Genomic DNA, 18,992 nt, shown 5'->3' on the forward strand with positions numbered 1-18,992 from the left:
AGCATAACCTCTCTACTTTTGTATTCAATTCCCCTCGCAATAAATGATAACATTTTATTAGTTTTCCTAATTACTTGCTGTACCTGCACACTAACCTTTTGCGATTCACGCACTAGGGCATTCAGCTCCCTCTGCATCTCAGAGCTCTGCAAACCCTCACCATTTAAATAATAAGCTTCTTTTTCATTCCTCCTGCCAAGATGGACAATTTCACATTTGCCTACATTATACTCCATTTGCCAGATCTTTGCCCACTCACTTAATCTATCTATATCCCTTTGTAGTCTCCTTATGTCCTCTTCACAACTTACTTTCCTATCTATCTTTGTGTCATCGGCAAATTTAGCAACCATACTGTCTATCCCTTCATCCAAGGTAAACAGTTGAGGCCCCAGCACTAATCCCTGTGGCATACTACCTGTTACATCCTGCCAGCTGTAAAATGACCAATTTATGCCTACTCTCTATTTCCTGGTAGGTAATCAATCTTCTATCCATGCCAATATGTTACCTCTACACCATGAGCTTTTAAATTCCAAGTAACCGTTGGTGTGGCACCTTTTCAAATGCCTTCTGGAAATCTAAATACAGGACATCCACCAGTTCCCCTTTATCCACAGCACATGTTACTTCTTCAAATAACTCCAATAAATTGACTCTGCATGATTACCTTAATTTTTTCTAAGTGCCCTGCTATAATGTCTTTCATATCAGTTTCTAACATTTTCCCTATGACAGATGCTAAGCTAACTGGCCTGTAGTTTCCTGCTTTCTGTCTCTTTCCCTTTTTGAATAAAGGAGTTACATTTGCTATTTTCCAATTGAATGGAACCTTCTCCAGATCTAGGGAATTTTGGAAAATTAAAAGCAGTGCATTAACTATCTTGTTAGTCACTTCCTTTAAGACACTAGGGTGAAGTTCATCAGGACCTGGGCACTTGTCAGCCACAGCTCCAACAATTTGCTCAGTACCACTTCCCTGATGATTGTAATTTTCTTGAGTTCCTCCCTCCCTCCCATTTCCTGATTTACAGTTATTTCTGGAATGTTACTTGTATCCTCTACAGTGAAGACCGATGCAAAATACCTGTTCAATTTATCTGCTATCTCCTTATTTTCCATTATTAATTCCCCAGATTCACTTTCTATAGGACCAACACTCACTTTGTTAACTCTTCTTTTTAAAATATCTATCTCTTACTATCTGTTTTTATATTTCTAGCTAGCTTTCTCTCATACTCTAATTTTTCCCCCCTTATTAATCTTTTAGACATTCTTTGCTGTTTTTTATATTCTGTCCAGTCTTCTGACCTGCCACCCATCTTTGCGCAATTGTATGCTTTTGATTTAAGTTTGATACAGTCTTTAACTTTTTTAGTTAACCACGGATGGTGGGTCCTCCTCTTGGAATTTCTCTTTGTCATACAAATGTGTATATTCTGTGTATTCTGAAATATCCCCTTAAATGTCTGCCACTGCATTTCTATTGACCGACCCCTTAACCTATATTACCAGTTCACTTTCATTAGCTCTACTTTCACTCCCTCATAATTGCCCTTATTTAAGTTTAAAATATTTGTCTTAGATCCACTCTGCTCTCCCTCAAGCTGAATGTAAAATTCAACCTTATTATGATCGCTGCTATCTACTGGCGCCTTCATTATGGAGTCTTTAATTAATTCTATCTCATTGCACAATACCAGGTCAAGTATAGCTGAGCAGGTTGGTTGGTGTGAGAAAGTGCTATTCTAAGAAACTATCCCAAAAACATTCTATGAATTCCTCATCTAGGCTACATTTGCCCATTTGATTTTTCCAGTGTACCTGTAGATAAAACCCCTTGATTATAGTGTAGCTTTCTGACAAGCTCCTATTATTTCTTCCTTTATACTCTGTTCTACAGTGTGGTTACTGTTAGGGGGCCTGTACACCACTCCCACAAGTGACAACTTGCCTATATCATTTCTCATCTCTACCCAAACTGTTTCTACATCCTGGTTTCCTAAACTTAGGTCATCCCTTTTTAATGTGTTAACACCATCATTAATTAACAGGGCCACTGCTCCACCTTTTCCTAGCTTCCTGTCCTTCTGAAAGGTCAGGTACCCTTCAATATTCAGGTTCCAACCTATGTCATCCTGTAGTCATGTCTCTGTAATGGCTATCAGATTGTACATACTTGTTTCTATTTGCGCTATCAGTTCATCTGTTTTGTTTCTAATGCTATGTACATTCAGATGCAGAGCCTTCAGTTTTGCCCTTTTAATATTTTTGTAACCTCTAGCCTTATCTGCTAACTTACTCTTAGATTTGTACTCTCTATCTCTTCCTGTCACGATCTGTTTATCATTTCCCATATTAATAACTTAATCTCTTGCCTCGTCTCTACTCTTTGATTTACCACATCACATTTAATATTTTATATTGGGTAAAAAATCTAATGATTGGGACCAGGACAGTGCACATCTATAGAGATAATGCTGAGGCTTTACGACACACAGGTCAGGCCCATTTAGTGTACCATGCTCAGTTCTGATTATCATGCCACAAAAAAAATATACAAACGCTGGAGGGAGTGCAGAAAATAACAACAAGACTGATCCCAGTGTAAACAGAATGAGCTAAGAGGAAAGACTGGAGACTAGTGAACTTCTTCATTCGAGGAAGAAGCCAGTGTCTGGACATTGGAGAGAGGGCTTTGATGGGAGAGTTGGGTACTCGAGGAATAGGCTTTGATGTGAGATGTAGGATACTACACCAACAACTTGCCCCTATATAGTACCTTTAATGAAAACATCCCAAGGTATTTCACAGGAACAGCAGTGAACAAAATTTGACATTGAGCCAAAGGTTTGATTGCAGGGTTTAGTTTTAAGGAGCGTTGTAAAAGAGGAGAGCAAGGTAGAAATGGAGAGGGTCGGGGAGCCATCTCACAGTGTAGGTGGAATGATTAAAATCGGGGATGTGCAAGAGGCCAGAATTCGAGGAGCACAGGGATCTCAGAGAGTTGTGGAGCTGGAGGAGGTTGCAGAGATAGGGATGGGCAAGGCCATGGCGAGATTTAAAAAAAATAAGGATTTTAAAATTGAGACACTGCTGAAACCGGAGATAATGTAAGTTGGGTTGCACAAGGGTGATGAGTAAATGGAACTTGGTGCAAATCAAGACACAGGCAGTTGAGTTAAGTTTATGGAGGTGGATGATGGGAGTTTGAACAGGAGTGCATTGGAATAGTCATATTTAGAGGCAACAAAGACATGAACAAGGGTTTCAGCAGCAGATCAGCTGAGATGGGGTGGAGTCGGGACGATGTTACAGTGGTGGAAATATGCGGTCTTGGTGATGGAACAGATATATAGTTGCAAGTTCATCTCAGGGTGAAGCAAGATACCAAGGTTGGAACAGTTTGGTTCCACCTCAGACAGTGACCAAGGAGAAGCCATTGAAGTTATTGGTTAGGGGACGACGTTTCTGGCAGGGATTGAAGACAACAGCATCATTCTTCCTAATATTTCACCAGAGGAAATTACTGTTCACCTAGTATTGGATGTGCCTGACAACTTAGAGACAGCGGAGATGTCGAGAGAGAGAGAGAATGGGTGTTATTAGTGTACATGCGGAACCTGACATTGTGTTTTTTACATGATGCTACTGTGAGGCAGCATGTAGATGAGAAATAGGAGGAGGTCACCGGAGGAAACAGTGTGGGAGCAGGAAGAGAAACCATTGCAAGTGATTCTCTGGCTACAACCAGAGAGAGGACTGAGGCATGAGCAGTTCCACCCAGCTGGATGATGGCATTGGAGGAGGATGGTCTGATCTGCCATGTCAAAGGCTGCAGACTGTTCAAGAAGGATGAGGAAGGATAGTTTCCCATGGTCACAGCCATACATTTGTGACTTTGATAGGGCTGTTTCAGTGCTGGAGCAGAGTCAGAAACCTGATTGCAGGTATTGAAGCATGGAGTTAGGCTTCAATGGGAGAGTTAGGAAATTAGAGGTATGGGTCTCCAAGGTAGACTTAGGCTAGTGGAGGGATGAGCTTTAATAGGAAATGTAGGACACTGGAGGCATGGACTTCCTTATAAGAGAAAGCAATCTGGAACTGAGGAACAGACAGACAGGTTTTGTGTAAGAAACTGACCACACTATGTTGCAATGAAACAAAACTGATCCTAATTACATCAACTAGAGACATTAAATCAACAAGAGAGAAGCTAGCAGTTTAATGATACTTCCACATGTGGCTGGGAATTTCTGCTTTACCTAACTCCTTATGGTACATTACATAGGATATACGGCACAGAAACAGGCCATTCAGTCCAACCAGTCCGTGTCGGTGTTTATTCTCTACTCGAGCCTCCTCCCATCTTCCCTCATCTAAATCTACCATCGTAATCCTCTATTCCCTTCTCCCTCATATGTTTGTCGAGCTTCCCCTTAAATACATCTACACTATTCACTTCAACCACTCTCTGTGGTAGTGAGTTCCACATTCTCACCACTCTGAGTAAAGGAGTTTCTCCTGAATTCCTATTGGATTTCTTGGTGACTATCTATACTGACGGTCTCTAGTTCTGCTCTGCCCCTACACTTTCTCTGTATCCACTCGATCAAAACCTTTCTGAATTTTAAAGACCTCTTTTAGGTCATCCCTCAGCCTTCTTTTTTTAAGAGAAAAGACCCAGCCTGTCAATTCTTTCTTGAAATGTACACCAACACATTTCTGTTATCATCCACATCCCCTAGGAGACTTTGATGGGGACAGTATAGAGGGAGATTTACTCTGTATCTAACCCTGTGCTGTACCAGCCCTGGGAGTGTTTGATGGGGACACTGTAGAGGGAGCTTTACTCTGTAACTAACCCTGTGCTGTACCTGCCCTGGGAGCGTTTGATGGGGACACTGTAGAGGGAGCTTTACTCTGTATCTAACCCCATGCTGTACCTGCCCTGGGAGTGTTTAATGGGGACAGTGCAGAGGGAGCTTTACTCTGTATCTAACCCTGTGCTGTACCTGTCCCGGGAGTGTTTAATGGGGACAGTGCAGAGGGAGCTTTACTCTGTATCTAACCCCGTGCTGTACCTCTCCGGGGATGTTTAATGGGGTCAATGTAGAAGGAGATTTACTCTGTATGTAACCCCCCATTGTACCTGCCCTGGGAGTGTTTGATGGGGGCAGTGTAGAGGGAGATTTACTTCATGTGTACCCACCCGCGCCCGCCCCCCCACCACCACCCCGAGTGTACCTGCTTTGAGAGTGTTTAATGGGGTGAGCGTAGAGGAAGCTTTACTTTGTATCTAACCCCGTGCTGTACCTGTCCTGGGAGTGTTTGATGGGGACAGTGTAGAGGGAGCTTTACTTTGTATCTAACCCCATGCTGTACCTGTCCTGGGAGTGTTTGATGGGGACAGTGTAGAGGGAGCTTTACTCTAACCCCGTGCTGTACCTGTCCTGGGAGTGTTTGATGGGGACAGAGTAGAGGGAGCTTTACTCTAACCCCGTGCTGTACCTGTCCTGGGAGTGTTTGATGGGGGCAGAGTAGAGGGAGATTTACTCTGTATCCAACCCCCTGGTGTACCTTGATAGTCATGTATAACATTTATTGCTATGTGATGTCCTTTGTAACCCTGCACTGCAGGATGTGCCTAGGGTTGACTATTAGCTGAATGTTCCTTACACTCCTTGTCTCACATTGAAATATGGACATCTTGCAGTCTAACCTGCTGGCAGTCGCCAGAAGTCCTCATTATTGACTTCAGTAGAAATGTTCAGCGCGATCACATCAGTGTTGTTCTGCGACAGGAGCTTGGGTTGGCTGTCAGTGGTTAGCTCCGTATGATAATTGTGTTCAGAGAGCAGGCACTTTTTTTTGAAACTCATATTTTTGTTCTCCGCTGACCCAGGCCTCTTCTTTGGAACTTTCTGCTTAAAAAAGAAAATTAGATCAGTATCTGTAGAAACTTCTGCCCTCAGCAGAGCCACATATTTCCAGTTCACTGCTCACTAACGTGTTCCTTTTCCCTTTCTGCCATGTGGTAAATCACAGCGGAGAGGTCAGGACCCTGTTCCGCTGCCTGTATCACCCCTGTTTCATAAACAGATATTAGGTTCACCCTCGGCTCAGTGGTAGCACTCCCACAAGATCGTAGGTTCAAGCCCCACTCCAGAGACTTGAGCACATAACCCAGGCTGACATTCCAGTACTGAGGGAGTGCTGCAGTATCAGATGTGCAGGAGGAGATACACATCTTGTGTAACAAAGAGGAAAACAGAAGTTCAGCTTTTATTCAGGTGTTCACACAAACCCAGCCTGATCCATATTCTATCTCTTGTTGACTGTAGCCTTTGCTGATTGATCTAATTCTGAACCTTAAACTTGGATGAAGTGGTCCCCGAGGAACAACTATTGCAATGGGTGAAATGTTCCTGGCAGTGTCACTGGGTACAGGAGGTCCATGTATCTCTCTGACAATTGGAACCACTCATGGCAAACAGCAGCTGGCACTGCCTGCTTGCTCTCAGGCACTGCCTGGCTGGGCTGGGAGGGCATGTGGCCACTCTGAGAAGAAGCCACCTTGTTGGAGCTTCCAGTGGTCCCACTGATGCTGGCCCCCATGGCTGGAGCGCCAACGAGCTGCATGTGAACAGTCTGCAGGGTGTTCTGAGGCCACTGAAGCCCATCGTCAGTGCCCGTTCCGGACGAGTGCCTATTCTTTCCAAGCTGGCAGTGACGGAATCCTAGAGGCCCAACGTCTGCACAGCTTCGGCTGCAATGCTCCTGAGAGAATTGAGCTCTGTGCTCAGTCTTCTTCTCTCGTGGAACTCCCCTGTGGATGGTGGTGAAGGTGACACTGGCTTCATTACCCTCTGTGGTGATGCAAGTCCCTCTCACAGCCCTGCAGTGCTACCAGAACTGCTTTGCTGCTTATTCTCAGACACCTGCTGTATTTCCTTATTTATGAAAGGATATAAATGCGTTAGAAGCCGTTCAGAGAAGGTTCACTCAACTAATACCTGGGATGGGGGGGTTTATTTTATGAGAAAAGGTTGGACAGACTGGGCCTGTATCCATTGGAGTTTGGAAGATTCGAGAGGTGACCTTATTGAAACATATTAGCTCCTGTTGGGACTTGACAGGGTGGATGCTGAAAGGATGTTGCCCCTTGTGGGAGACACTAGAACTGGAGGACACAGTATAAAAATAAGGGATCTCCCATTTAAGACAGAGATGAGAAGAAATTTTTTCTCTCAGAGGGTCGCGAATCTTTGAAACTCTCTTCCCCAGAGAGCAATGGAGGCAGGGTCGTTGAATATGTTTAAGGCAGAGGTAGATAGATTCTTGACTAACAAGGGAGTCAAAGGTTATCGGAGGTAGGTGGAATGTGGAGTTGGGGTCACAATCAGATCAGCCACATTCTTATTGAATGGCGGAGCAGGCTCGAGGAGCTGAATGGCAAATTCCTGCTCCTAATTCGTATGTTCGTATGACCTTTGAGGCAGACTCTAAGGATGAAATTAATACCTTGTGCTTCTGCATTGACTCGCATTGGAATGAAGGTCCGCTTGGACACATATCCCTTGTCCATCCACTGAAGCCAGGACATGGACTCAAAGGCTGCTCAGATCTCATCGCTTCCTCTCCTGCCCACTCCAAATGCTCTAATACATGTGTGAATGGCACTCCGCAAGAGTTCATTATGCCACTTGGTTCTGGATAACAGCCTAGAGGAAGAAACAAGAACAACCCATTACATTGCAACCTTGGTCAATGCCTTCAAATGGAGAGAGGTCTTGTGTATCTGCTGCAGCTACTCTTCAACCAACAGCACGTCAAAACTTCAAAAGAGGGACACACAAAATTGGTCATCGGGATGTGACTAGTGTGCTGAAATCCAAACTATGCCCCAGGGGGTTGCGGGCCAGGGGGCTGAAATCAGCCATGACCAAACTGACACTGAGTCTGGGAGAGGTTGAGTGAGGTCCAATAGCTGCCCACAGTTTCAATATGGAGCCAGGAGAACTATTCCTGCTTCTTCTGGCCCCATGATCAATTTGGTAAAATGTGTTGTTACTTCCTTATCCTGGACAACCTCCTTTAAAGTTTGGCTGCTTTGGGTCCTAGAAAACTAGACTAGAATTAGGGGACGCAGTGTGAAAATACAGAGTCTCCCATTTAGGGTGGAGAAGAGAAGAAATTTTTTCTCCCAGAGGGTCTTGGGTCTGTGGAACTCTCTTCCCCAGAGACCGGTGGAGGCAGTGTCATTGAATATTTTTTAAGACAGAGGTAGATAGATTCTTGACTAACAAGGGCGTCAAAGGTTATCGGGGGTAGGCAGAATTTGGTCAGTCCTGGTTCAAATATGGGAAGGGGACAGGTGGGTGACCAACTCTCCCGGGTTTTCCTGGACTGCCCCAGAATTTCCCCTCCTATCCCAAGTTCCAGCTGGAGGCTCCCCAGATCGGCATTTGTCCCAGATTTATCTCCTCTTGTCATATCCTGATCATGGTTGGTGTCTGTGCACCAGAACTGGCACAGTGTGCATGGACAGATACAGCCACACTCGCACTGCAGCAATGGCCAGCACCACTCACCTCTTTTTTAAAACTCATTCACGGGATGTGGGCTTCGCTGGCTGGGCCAGCATTTATTGCTCATCCCTAGTTGCCCTTGAGAAGCTGGTGGTCAGCTGCCTTCTTGAACCACTGCAGTCCATGCGGTGTAGGTACACCCACAGTGCTGTTAGGAAGGGAGTTCCAGGATCTTGACCCAGCGACAGTGAAGGAACAGCGATATATTTCTAAGTCAGGATGGTAGTGGCTTAGAGGGGAACTTCCCATTTATCTGCTGCCCTTGTCCTTCTAAATGGTAGTGGTTGTGGGTTTGGAAGGTGCTGTTGAAGGAGCCTTGGTTAATTCCTGCAGTGCATCTTGTAGATGGTACACACTGCTGCTACTGTGCATCGGTGGTGGAGGGAGTGAATGTTTGTGGATGTGGTGTCAATCAAGCAGGCTGCTTTGTCCTGGACGGTGTCCAGCTTCTTCAGTGTTATAGGAGCTGCACTCATCCAGGTAAGTGGGGAGTATTCCATCACAGCCCTAACTTGTGCTTTGTAGATGGTGGACAGGCTTTGTGGAGTCAGGGGGTGAGTTACTCGTCGCACGATTCCTAGCCTCTGAACTGCTCTTGTAGCCACAATATTTATATGGCTGGTCCAGTTCAGTTTCTGGTCAATGGTACCCCCAGGATGTTGATAGTGGGGGATTCAGTGATGATAATGCCATTGAATGTGAAGGAGTGATGGTTAGATTCTCTTTTGTTGGAGACGGTCATTGCCTGGCACTTGTGTAGCACGAATGTTACTTGTCACTTGTCAGCCCAAGCCTGGATATTGTCCAGGTCTTGCTGTATTTGGACATGGACTGCTTCAGTATCTAAGGAGTCGCGAATGGTGCTGAACATTGTGCAATTATCACCGAACATCCCCACTTCTGATAAAAACAAAAAACTACTGCGGATGCTGGAAATCCAAAACAAAAACAGAATTACCTGGAAAAACTCAGCAGGTCTGGCAGCATCGGTGGAGAAGAAAAGAGTCGACGTTTCGAGTCCTCACGACCCTTCGAAGGAAGGTCATTGATGAAGCAGCTGAAGATGGTTGGGCCTAGGACACCACCCTGAGGAATTCCTGCAGTGATGTCCTGGGACTGAGATGATTGACCTCCAACAACCACAACCACCTTCCTTTATGCTAGGTATAACTCCAACCAGTGGAGGGTTTTCCCCCTGATTCTCATTGACTCTAGTTTTGCTAAGGCTCCTTGATGCCACACTTGGTCAAATGCTGCCTTGATGTCAAGGGCAGTCACTCTCACCTCACCCTTGGGAGTTCAGCTCTTTTGTCCATGTTTGAACCAAGGCTGTAATGAGGTCAGGAGTTGAGTGGCCCCGGCGGAATCCAAACTCGGCATCAGTGAGCAGATTATTGCTAAGCAAGTGCCGCTTGATAGCACTGTTGATGACCCCTTCCATTGTTTTACTGGTGATCGAGAATAGACTGATGGGGCAATAATTGGCCAGGTTGGTTTTGTCCTGCTTTTTGTGTACAGGACATACCTGGGCAATTTTCCACATAGCCAGGTAGCTGCCAATGTTGTAGCTGTACTGGAACAGCTTGGCTAGGGGCTTGGCAAGTTCTGGAGCACAAGTCTTCAATACTATTGCCAGAATGTTCTCAGGGCCCATAGCCTTTGCAGTATCCAGTGCCTTCAGCCGTTTCTTGATAGCACGCGGAGTGGATCAAATTGGCTGAAGACCTGTGAAGACCTTCCATCACCTTTGATGCTGGGGGCCTCCGGAGGAGGCCGAGATGGATCATTCACTTGGCACTTCTGGCTGAAGATTGTTGCAAATGCTTCAGCCTTATCTTTTGCACTGATGTGCTGGGCTCCTCCATCATTGAGGATGGGGATATTTGTGGAGCCACCTCCTCCAGTGAGTTGTTTAGTTGTCCACCACCATTCACGGCTACATGTGGCAGGACTGCAGAGCTTAGATCTGATCCGTTGGTTGTGGGGTCGCTTAGCTCTGTCTATCACTTGCTGCTTATTCTGTTTGGCATGCAAGTAGTCCTGTGTTATAGCTTCATCAAGTTGACGCCTCATTTTTAGGTGTGCCTGATGATGCTCCTGGCACACCCTCCTGCACTCTTCATTGAACCAGGGTAGATCTCCTGGCTTGATGGTAATGGTAGAGTGGGGGATATGCCGGGCCATGAGGTTACAGATTATATTCGAGTACAATTCTGCTGGCTTGGACAGTTGGATGGTTGGGGTTCAGGGAGTCCGAGAGGTGGCAGTCCAGCTCTGTCTGGCACTCAGGCCCGACTCAGAGTGGGGAGGGCCTGAAGTCGAGTTTGGCAGTGACCCTCTCAGGCCTGAGCTTGGGAGGATGGATCCAGCACCATCGAGGGATTTTTCCAACCAGCCTGGAAGGGCAGGGGAGGGGAGAAATCTGGGCAGGCCTAAGGGTGGGGGGGTCCAGGTAGGGGAAGGGTGATCGAGGAAAACCTGAAAGGAGGAGTGGGGGGAGGTGGGGTGGTGAGCCAAGCAACCATTCTGCCGCTTTCACCCACCCACCCCCGGTTCTCAAGTCTTGCCGACATGACACTCTCACCCACTCCTCTCTGTTTGGCTAGCCTGGCCTGGAAACAGTGCGAGACCCTGAATTTACAGAGGAAATGGGCTTAATGCTAATTTCAGACATGTGGCCTAACCAATTTGGCACTTGACACTAGCCTGGCACGGAATAAGTTCATGCACGTTGACACGTATTGGACCCTTCAGTGGCTGAGCACTGCACAGTCCAATCTCTGGGCCAGAGTTCTTTCCAGAGATGACAGATACAGAACATGGAGGGAAAATGCAGTGGATGTGGTGTACGAGGACATTCAGTAAGTCTTTGACAAGGTAACACACAGCTGACTATTGGAGATGATTAAGGGGTTTGGAATTTGGGAAGGGAAGCAAACAGGATAAAAAAACATAGATGCTAAGTGTGGGGTTCATTTAGAATCCCACGACAGACATCACTGACATTTCTGGTTGATCTAAGGGAGAAATCTGTTCACTGTGCCAAAGTCTTCCACTTCAGGAGAGGGAAGTGAGATGCCACAGAGGATGAGCCAGAGGCCTGGCACCCAGGGCAGGGCAGACTCTCAGACAGAATCAAAATACTGCCGTTGCTGAAAGTCTGAAATAAAAACAGAAAATGCTGGCAAGTCTGGCAGTATCTGTGGAGAGAAAAACAAAGTTAACGTTTCGAGTCTGTATGACTCTTCTTTAGAGCTAAAGAGAAGTAGAAATATGATGAAATTTATACTGTTTAAGGGGGGTGGAGTAGATGAAGCTGGATAGAAGGTCAGCAATAGGTGGGGGCTAAGGAGAGATTGACAAAGATGTCATGGACAAAAAGACAAAGGGGTGTAAATGGTAGTGGTAAGGTCTAAAGGAGGTGCTGATGGTGGCATAAAGGTAAGAAAGCAGAATGTGCTAATAGCAGAACAAAGGTAAACACTCTGTGAAAGAACAACATGGAACACGTAACAGATGGTCCTTGTGGGAGGGGGGTAGGGGGAGGGGCAGTGCTTGGGGAAAAAGGATAGAAAAAGCAATAAAAAGGGGGTAAAAAAGGGATAAAACAATGAATGAATGAATAAAAATGAAAATAAGGGGATAAAAAATAAAAATAAAAAGGGGTGAAGATAAAGGGGAGAGTTCGTGATCTGAAGTTGTTGAACTCAATGTTAAGTCCGGAAGGCTGTAAAGTGCCCAATTGGAAGATGAGGTGCTGTTCCTCCAGTTTGCGTTGAGCTTCACTGGAACATTGCAGCAGGCCAAGGCTGGACATGTAGGCATGAGAGTAGGGTGGTGTGTTGCAAGTGACAGGGAAGTCTGGGTCATGCTTGCGGACAGACCGAAGGTGTTCCGCAAAGCGGTCACCCAGTCTGCGTTTGGTCTCCCTGATGTAGAGGAGACTTCATTGGGAGCAGCGAATGCAGTAGACTAAATTGAAGGAGGTTCAAGTGAAGCACTACTTCACCTGAAAGGAGTGTTTGGGTTCTTGGATGGTGAGGGGGGAGGAGGTAAATGGGCAGGTGTTGCACCTTCTGCGGTTGCATGGGAAGGTGCCGTGGGAAGGGGCTGAGGAGTTGGGGGTGATGGGGAAGTGGACCGGGGTGTCCCGGAGAGATAGGTCTCTACAGAATGTTGACAGGGCGGGGGCAGGAGGGTTGAGGGGAAGATGTGCTTGGTGGTGGCATCATGCTGGAGTTGGCGGAAATGGCTGAGGATGATCCTTTAAATGCAAAGGCTGGTGGGGTGAAAAGTGAGGACAAGGGGGACCCTATCATGGTTCTGGGAGGGAGGGGAAGGTGTGAGGGCAGAGGCGCGGTAGGTGGGTAAGTTGAGGGCCCTGTCAACCACAGTGCTGGGGAGCCTATGTCTTCCTTCTTCCTTAACCAAGGGCTGGTCTGAGTGGCCAGGAGGGAGGCTTAAAGGGGAGGGGGAATGTGACTTGTGGGGGGGGAGGGGGGGTGGGGCTCCCAAAAGGCACAGTGGACCGTCAAAAGAGGCACCTCCCCCCAACCTCTGTGCATCATCAGCTCACCCCATAAAAGCTGTCGGGCTTCCCAACTAGCCTGGGCCTCCCTCTGCTGCAGGTAAAATAGCGGCGGGGAAGGGTGAGATACTTAAGTTGCCATTAACGGGCCTCTGAAGGGCCTCAATAGGCCCAAGGGCAGTGTAAATTGCTGCCCACAGAGTCATTTATGGAACAGAAGGAGGCTACTGGCCCATTGCGTCCATGCTGGCTCCCAACCAGAGCAATCCAGTCAGTTCCACTCGTCTGATCGGTCCCTGTATCCCTGCATGCTTAGTTCCATCACGTGCCCATCGAATTTCTTTTTGAAATCAATGATTATTTCTGCTTCTACCCCCGTCGTGGGCAGTGAGTTCCAGGTCATTATCACTCACTGTGTTAAAAAGTTCTTCTTCACCTTCCCCCTACATCTCTTACCCAAAATCTTAAATCTGTGAACCACAGTCATTCCTTGTCCTCCTTATCTAAGCCTGCCATAATCTTGTACACCTCTCTCAAATCTCCCCCTAACCTCCTTTGCTCCAGGGAAAACAACCCCAGGCTTTGCAATCTAACCTTGTAACTAAACACTGCCCCCGCCCCCGCTGCACCCCCATCCCTGAAACCATTCTGGTAAATCTCTGCACCCTCTCAAAATCCTTCATATTCTTCCTCAAGTGTGGTGACCAGAACTGGAAACAATACTCTAGTTGGGGCCGAACCAGATATTTATATATGATCAGCATAACTTCCCTGCTTTAGTATTCAATACCTCTGTTTATGAAGCCCAAGATCCCATATGTTTTGCTAACCGCTCTCTCAAAATGTCAAATATTGATGCGCATGCACCCCCAGGTCCCACTGCCCCTGCTCACTCTTCAGAACTGTGCCATTAAGTCTATATTGCCTCTCCCTATCCCTTCTGCCAAAATACATTGTATCCTGCATAAAATAAGTTTTCTTCCTCTCCTCCCTGACTTTTTATCTAAAATCTGGAACCTCTGGTCACCGATTCTCCTGCCAGTGCCATTTCTCCTTATCTACTCTATCAAAACCCTTTATAATTCTGAACATCTCTTATTAACTCTTCCCTTTGCTTTCTCTACTCCAAGGAGAACAATACCAGCTGTTTGAGTCTCTTCACAGGACTGGTGTCCCTCATCCCTGGAACCACTCTCGTAAATCTCCACTGCACCCTCCCTAAGACCTTGACATCTTTCTAAATTGCGATGCCCAGAATTGGCCAAGCTACTCCAGCTGAGGCCGAATCAATGATTTGCAAAGAGGTCAAAAAGAAGAGATACTTACTGGATGGTGACACCGCATCTTCAAACTCAGCCTCATCAGTGCCGTCCACGGTTGCCCTGAGCAATGGAGGGGGGACAATCTCGTTCCCTGCTGGAAGAATCTCGGGGTTGGCTGAGCCCTCTCCTGCTGAATATCTCTCCCAGTGCTGATGTGAAGCCATGTCCTAGAAACAGAACAACAGTCAGGAATACCAGAAGAATTGATAAAGTGCCACTGTGGCAAGAGTCACACTCTCCTGGGGCCAGCACGTTACAAAAGGCACTTTGAGGTGGTGGAGCCAATTTGGAGCAAAACCCATGATGGCCTCATGGTGTTGGTCCTGTGCCTTGTTATGCGTTCCTGTGGAAAGGGAAACATATCATCAATCACCTTCCCTGAGGGGGCAAGGGAGCATCAATTCCTGTTCGCCACACCTTCCAAGTGTCATTTTGGTTCAGCTGAGTTAGAAGGTTCAATTCCCACTCCAGAAACCTGAGCACAGAAATCCAAGCTGATACTCTGCTGCACTACTGAAGGAGTGGTGCACAGTCAGAGGTGCCATCTTTCAAATAAGACATTGAACTGAGGCACCATCTGCCCTCTCAGGTGGGTATGGCACTATTTTGCAGGGGAGCACTCCCTAGTCTGATCATGTTTTATCCCTCAACCAATATTTCTAAAACATTTATTTGATTTGTTATTTGTGAACGAATTGATTGCAGTGTTGCCTCCATAACAACAGTGTGAATGCTTCCAAAAAAAGTAATCCATTGATTAGAAAGCACTTCAGGATATCTGAATGCATTTAATTTTCTCTAACTTCCACAGAGACGAAGAAAAGTGTGCAATAGTCCATCCACCTTGAAACATTTTCAGTTATCCAGCAGCTTCTTGAGGGGTCTTGTGATGCAGCCAGTAGTGTCCCTGCCTCTGAGCCAGGAGCCCAAGGTTCATATCCCACCCCAGGATTTGATGGCCAAGGAAAGTGCTTTCATAGCATGGCCAAACAGGTTGAGTACCAACCTCCAACCTGCAAATCCTTCCAGCACATGCCAATGGCAGGCGGTAAGAGCAGGAGAGAGTCCTGGTCAGCCATGTCATGGAACAAAAGTTACAGCCTCTACCATCACTATCACGCACACGCACACATACACACACACACGAGCAGCCTCCACCCAACACCACACCCCCACGCACCCCCCAAGCACCCACTACTTACCAGTAGAATCTCCTCATCTTCAGAATCGCCAACTTCCTCATTCTGCTCTAAAAGCAAGAAATTACAACCAGACAGAGTGGCTTATTATTGGGGTGAACTTTCAGTAATGTGACAAACCAAACGCTGGTACTCATTGCTTAGCAAAGCATGAATCACATTTCAAAAGCCCAAGCGGATGAATATCAGTGAGGCTCCTCAGTCAAAGTCAAAACTATGATCCTATAAGCAATACAAACCGTAACAGAAAGAACTGCAGTACAGCTATGTCATCCATCAATAGCTTCAAACACTCCCAGGGCAGGTGCAGCGCAGGGTTAGATACAGAGTAAAGCTCCCTCTACACTGTCCTCATCAAACACTCCCAGGGCAGGTACAGCATGGGGTTAGATACAGAGTAAATCTCCCTCTACACTGTCCCCATCAAACACTCCCAGGGCAGGTACAGCACAAGTTAGATATAAAATAAAGCTCCCGCCACACCGTCCCCATCAAACACTCTCAGGGCAGGTACAGCACGGGTTAGATATAAAGTAAAGCTCCCTCCACACCATCCCCATCAAACATTCTCAGGGCAGGTACAGCATGGGTTAGATACAGAGTAAAGCTCCCTCTACACTGGCCCCATCTAACACTCCCAGGGCAGGTACAGCTTGGGGTTAGATACAGAGTAAAGCTCCCTCTACACTGTCCCATCAAACACTCCCATGGCAGGTACAGCATGGGGTTAGATACAGAGTAAAGCTCCCTCTACACTGTCCCCATCAAACATTCCCAGGACAGGTGCAGCACGGGGTTAGATACAGTGTAAAGCTCCCTCGGCACTGTCCCACCAAACACTCCCAGGACAGGTACAGCACAGGGTTAGATACAGAGTGAAGCTCCCTCTACATTGTCCCATCAAACACTCCCAGGGCAGGTACAGCACGGGTTAGATATAAAGTAAAGCTCCCTCCACACCGTCCCCATCAAACACTCTCAGGGCAGGTACAGCACGGGTTAGATACAGAGTAATGTTCCCTCTACATTGTCCCCATCAAACACTCCCAGGACAGTTACAGCACGGAGTTAGATACAGAGTAAAGCTCCCTCCACACTGTCCCATTAAGAGCTCACAAGGTAAGTGTAGTCTGGGTTAGACTCAGAGTAATGTTTCCTCTACGCTTATTAAGTGTCAATTACCTTTCTTGGTGATGAGAGCTCTGAGTAGATTCGGTGTGTCCAATGTACATTCAATAAGCTTTATCAAAGTAGCTTCCTTACTCACATCCATAGGTGTCTCTGCCACTAGGGCTGTTAGTGCTGATCTGATTGTTTTGTACATTTCCATCATCTCCTCATCGGTGCCAAACTTCAACATTTTTCCTGCCAGCTCATTCCCGGCTCCCATTCTGTCAATCATTTGTTTGGTTTGTTTCAGCCTCTCAGCCAATCTGCTCTCCTCCGAATTACACTTGGTTTCCAGCTCCCTCAGCAATGCCTCCCCTTGCTTATTGATCTCTTGTATCACAGCAGAAGCCTTCTGTCGTATTAATGCTTCCGCGTTATTTTGCGCAACATCCAGGCCTTCCTGCAGGAATTTCAGTTGTGTGATCCTTTCAGTGAATTTATGGTGATTTTCTTGGATTGTGTCCATCATTTGTTTCAACTCTTCCTTCTTCAGAGCGACCTCCTGCTTAATGTTGTGGTAACAGTGCTCTGGGGGGATGTGATAAAGCAGCAGGCAATTGCAGCAAATGCTCATGGAACATGTCTTACAGAAAAACCTGAAAATAAATCAAACACAACGTGATCAAATGGAGATTCAGCAACAACAACTTGCATTTATGTAGCACCTTTAATATATTAAAACATCCCAAGGTGTTTTGTGAAGCAAAATTTGACACCGAGCTGCATACTGAGCTATTTATAGAATACAGAAAGTCATGGCACAGAAAGAGCCATTCGTCCCTATTGTGTCTGTGCCCGGCCAAAAAGAGCCTAAAAACCTCACTTTCCAGGTACACCGGCCACCACCACCCCTCCTCCCCTCCGCCCACCCCCCACCCTTCTGTGGGGGTATTTATTATAGAACAATGTCACATATCCTTTACTTCTCATCCAAGTACAAGGTCTAACAAACACAGAAATGTCTGATTAATGCTTTTTATTAAATCAAACAAATAACATTTTAAAAAACGCCTTACATGAGATCGTTACTGATCACAACTCACTGGCAAAGGGTCCATCATCAGGAGGCTGCCAGTGTATTGTCTTGACCACATAAGTTAGCCTCAGCAAGACTATAGGCTGAAAGCCCCAAAGAGTTCCAATGTGTCATATCTCTTACAGGGTTAAATGAGATATGTCATCATGTTCTGTATGTATGTTAATGTTTTATTCATTTACGGATATGGGTGTCAATGGCTAGGCCAGTATTTATTGCCCATCCCTAATTGCCTTTGAGAAGGTGGTGGTGAGCTGCCTTCTTGAACCGCTGCAGTCCATGTGGTGCAGGTACACCCACAGTGCTGTTAGGAAGAGAGTTCCAGAACAGCGATATACTTCCAAGTCAGGATGGTGAGTAACTTGGAAGGGAACTTCCAGGTGGAAGTGTTCCCATCTATCTGCTGCCCTTGTCCTTCTGATACATTACCTCGTTTAGTGGTAAGGTTAGCTGCTGTCATGTGTTGCACATGGTCATTAATGTCATGAGTCATTTATTGCAGTCCAGACATTAGGACTAGGACTTAGGAGCAGGAGTAGGCCATTCAGCCCCTGTACCTGCTCGGCCATTCAATAAGATTGTGGCTGGATTTGGTTGTGGTCTCAACTCCACTTTCCTATTTGTTCCCCCATAACCCTTGACTCCCTTGTCCATAAAAAAGATATCTAACTCAGCCTTGAATAAATTCAATGACCCAGCCCCCATTGCTCCTTGGGAAGTGAATTCCACAGGCTAATAACCCTCTGAGAGAGAAAAAAAATCTCCTCATCTCCACCTTAAAATGGAGACCTCTTAGTCATAAACTGTGTCCCTTAGTCTCTCCCACAAGTGGAAACATCCTGGTATCTACCCTATCAAGTCCCCTCAGGATCTTATATGTTTCAATAAGATCACCTTTCATTCTTCATCTTTATCAAATACCTGCTGAAAATCTAAGTACACCACATCTACAAGTTCCCCTTTATCCACCTTGCTTGTTACTTCCTCAAGAAACTCTAGTGAATTAGTTAAACATGATTTCCCTTTCACAAAGTCATGCTGACATTGCCTGAATTAATTATGATTTTCTAAGTACCCTGCTATAACCTCCTTAAAAATGGATTCTAGCAATTTCCCTGTGAGAGATGTTAGGCTAACTGCCCTGTA

General features: G+C 46.2%; 1 protein-coding gene across 1 annotated transcript in view; it reads right to left on the minus strand.

Moving 5' to 3' along the window:
• LOC144687546 (protein PML-like) overlaps positions 1–18,992 on the minus strand; it is a 47,470-nt gene that overhangs the window by 12,405 nt on the left and 16,073 nt on the right. The window contains exons 3-7 of the mRNA XM_078553830.1: positions 16,823–17,406; positions 15,644–15,690; positions 14,446–14,608; positions 7,525–7,724; positions 5,723–5,924 (exon numbers count right to left, since the gene is read on the minus strand). Of these exons, the coding sequence (XP_078409956.1) occupies positions 5,723–5,924; positions 7,525–7,724; positions 14,446–14,608; positions 15,644–15,690; positions 16,823–17,406 (1,196 nt within the window). The remainder of the gene's footprint in view (positions 1–5,722; positions 5,925–7,524; positions 7,725–14,445; positions 14,609–15,643; positions 15,691–16,822; positions 17,407–18,992) is intronic.

The sequence above is a fragment of the Cetorhinus maximus genome, chromosome 12 (genome assembly GCF_964194155.1).
Source record: "Cetorhinus maximus chromosome 12, sCetMax3.hap1.1, whole genome shotgun sequence".
NCBI lineage: Eukaryota > Metazoa > Chordata > Chondrichthyes > Lamniformes > Cetorhinidae > Cetorhinus > Cetorhinus maximus.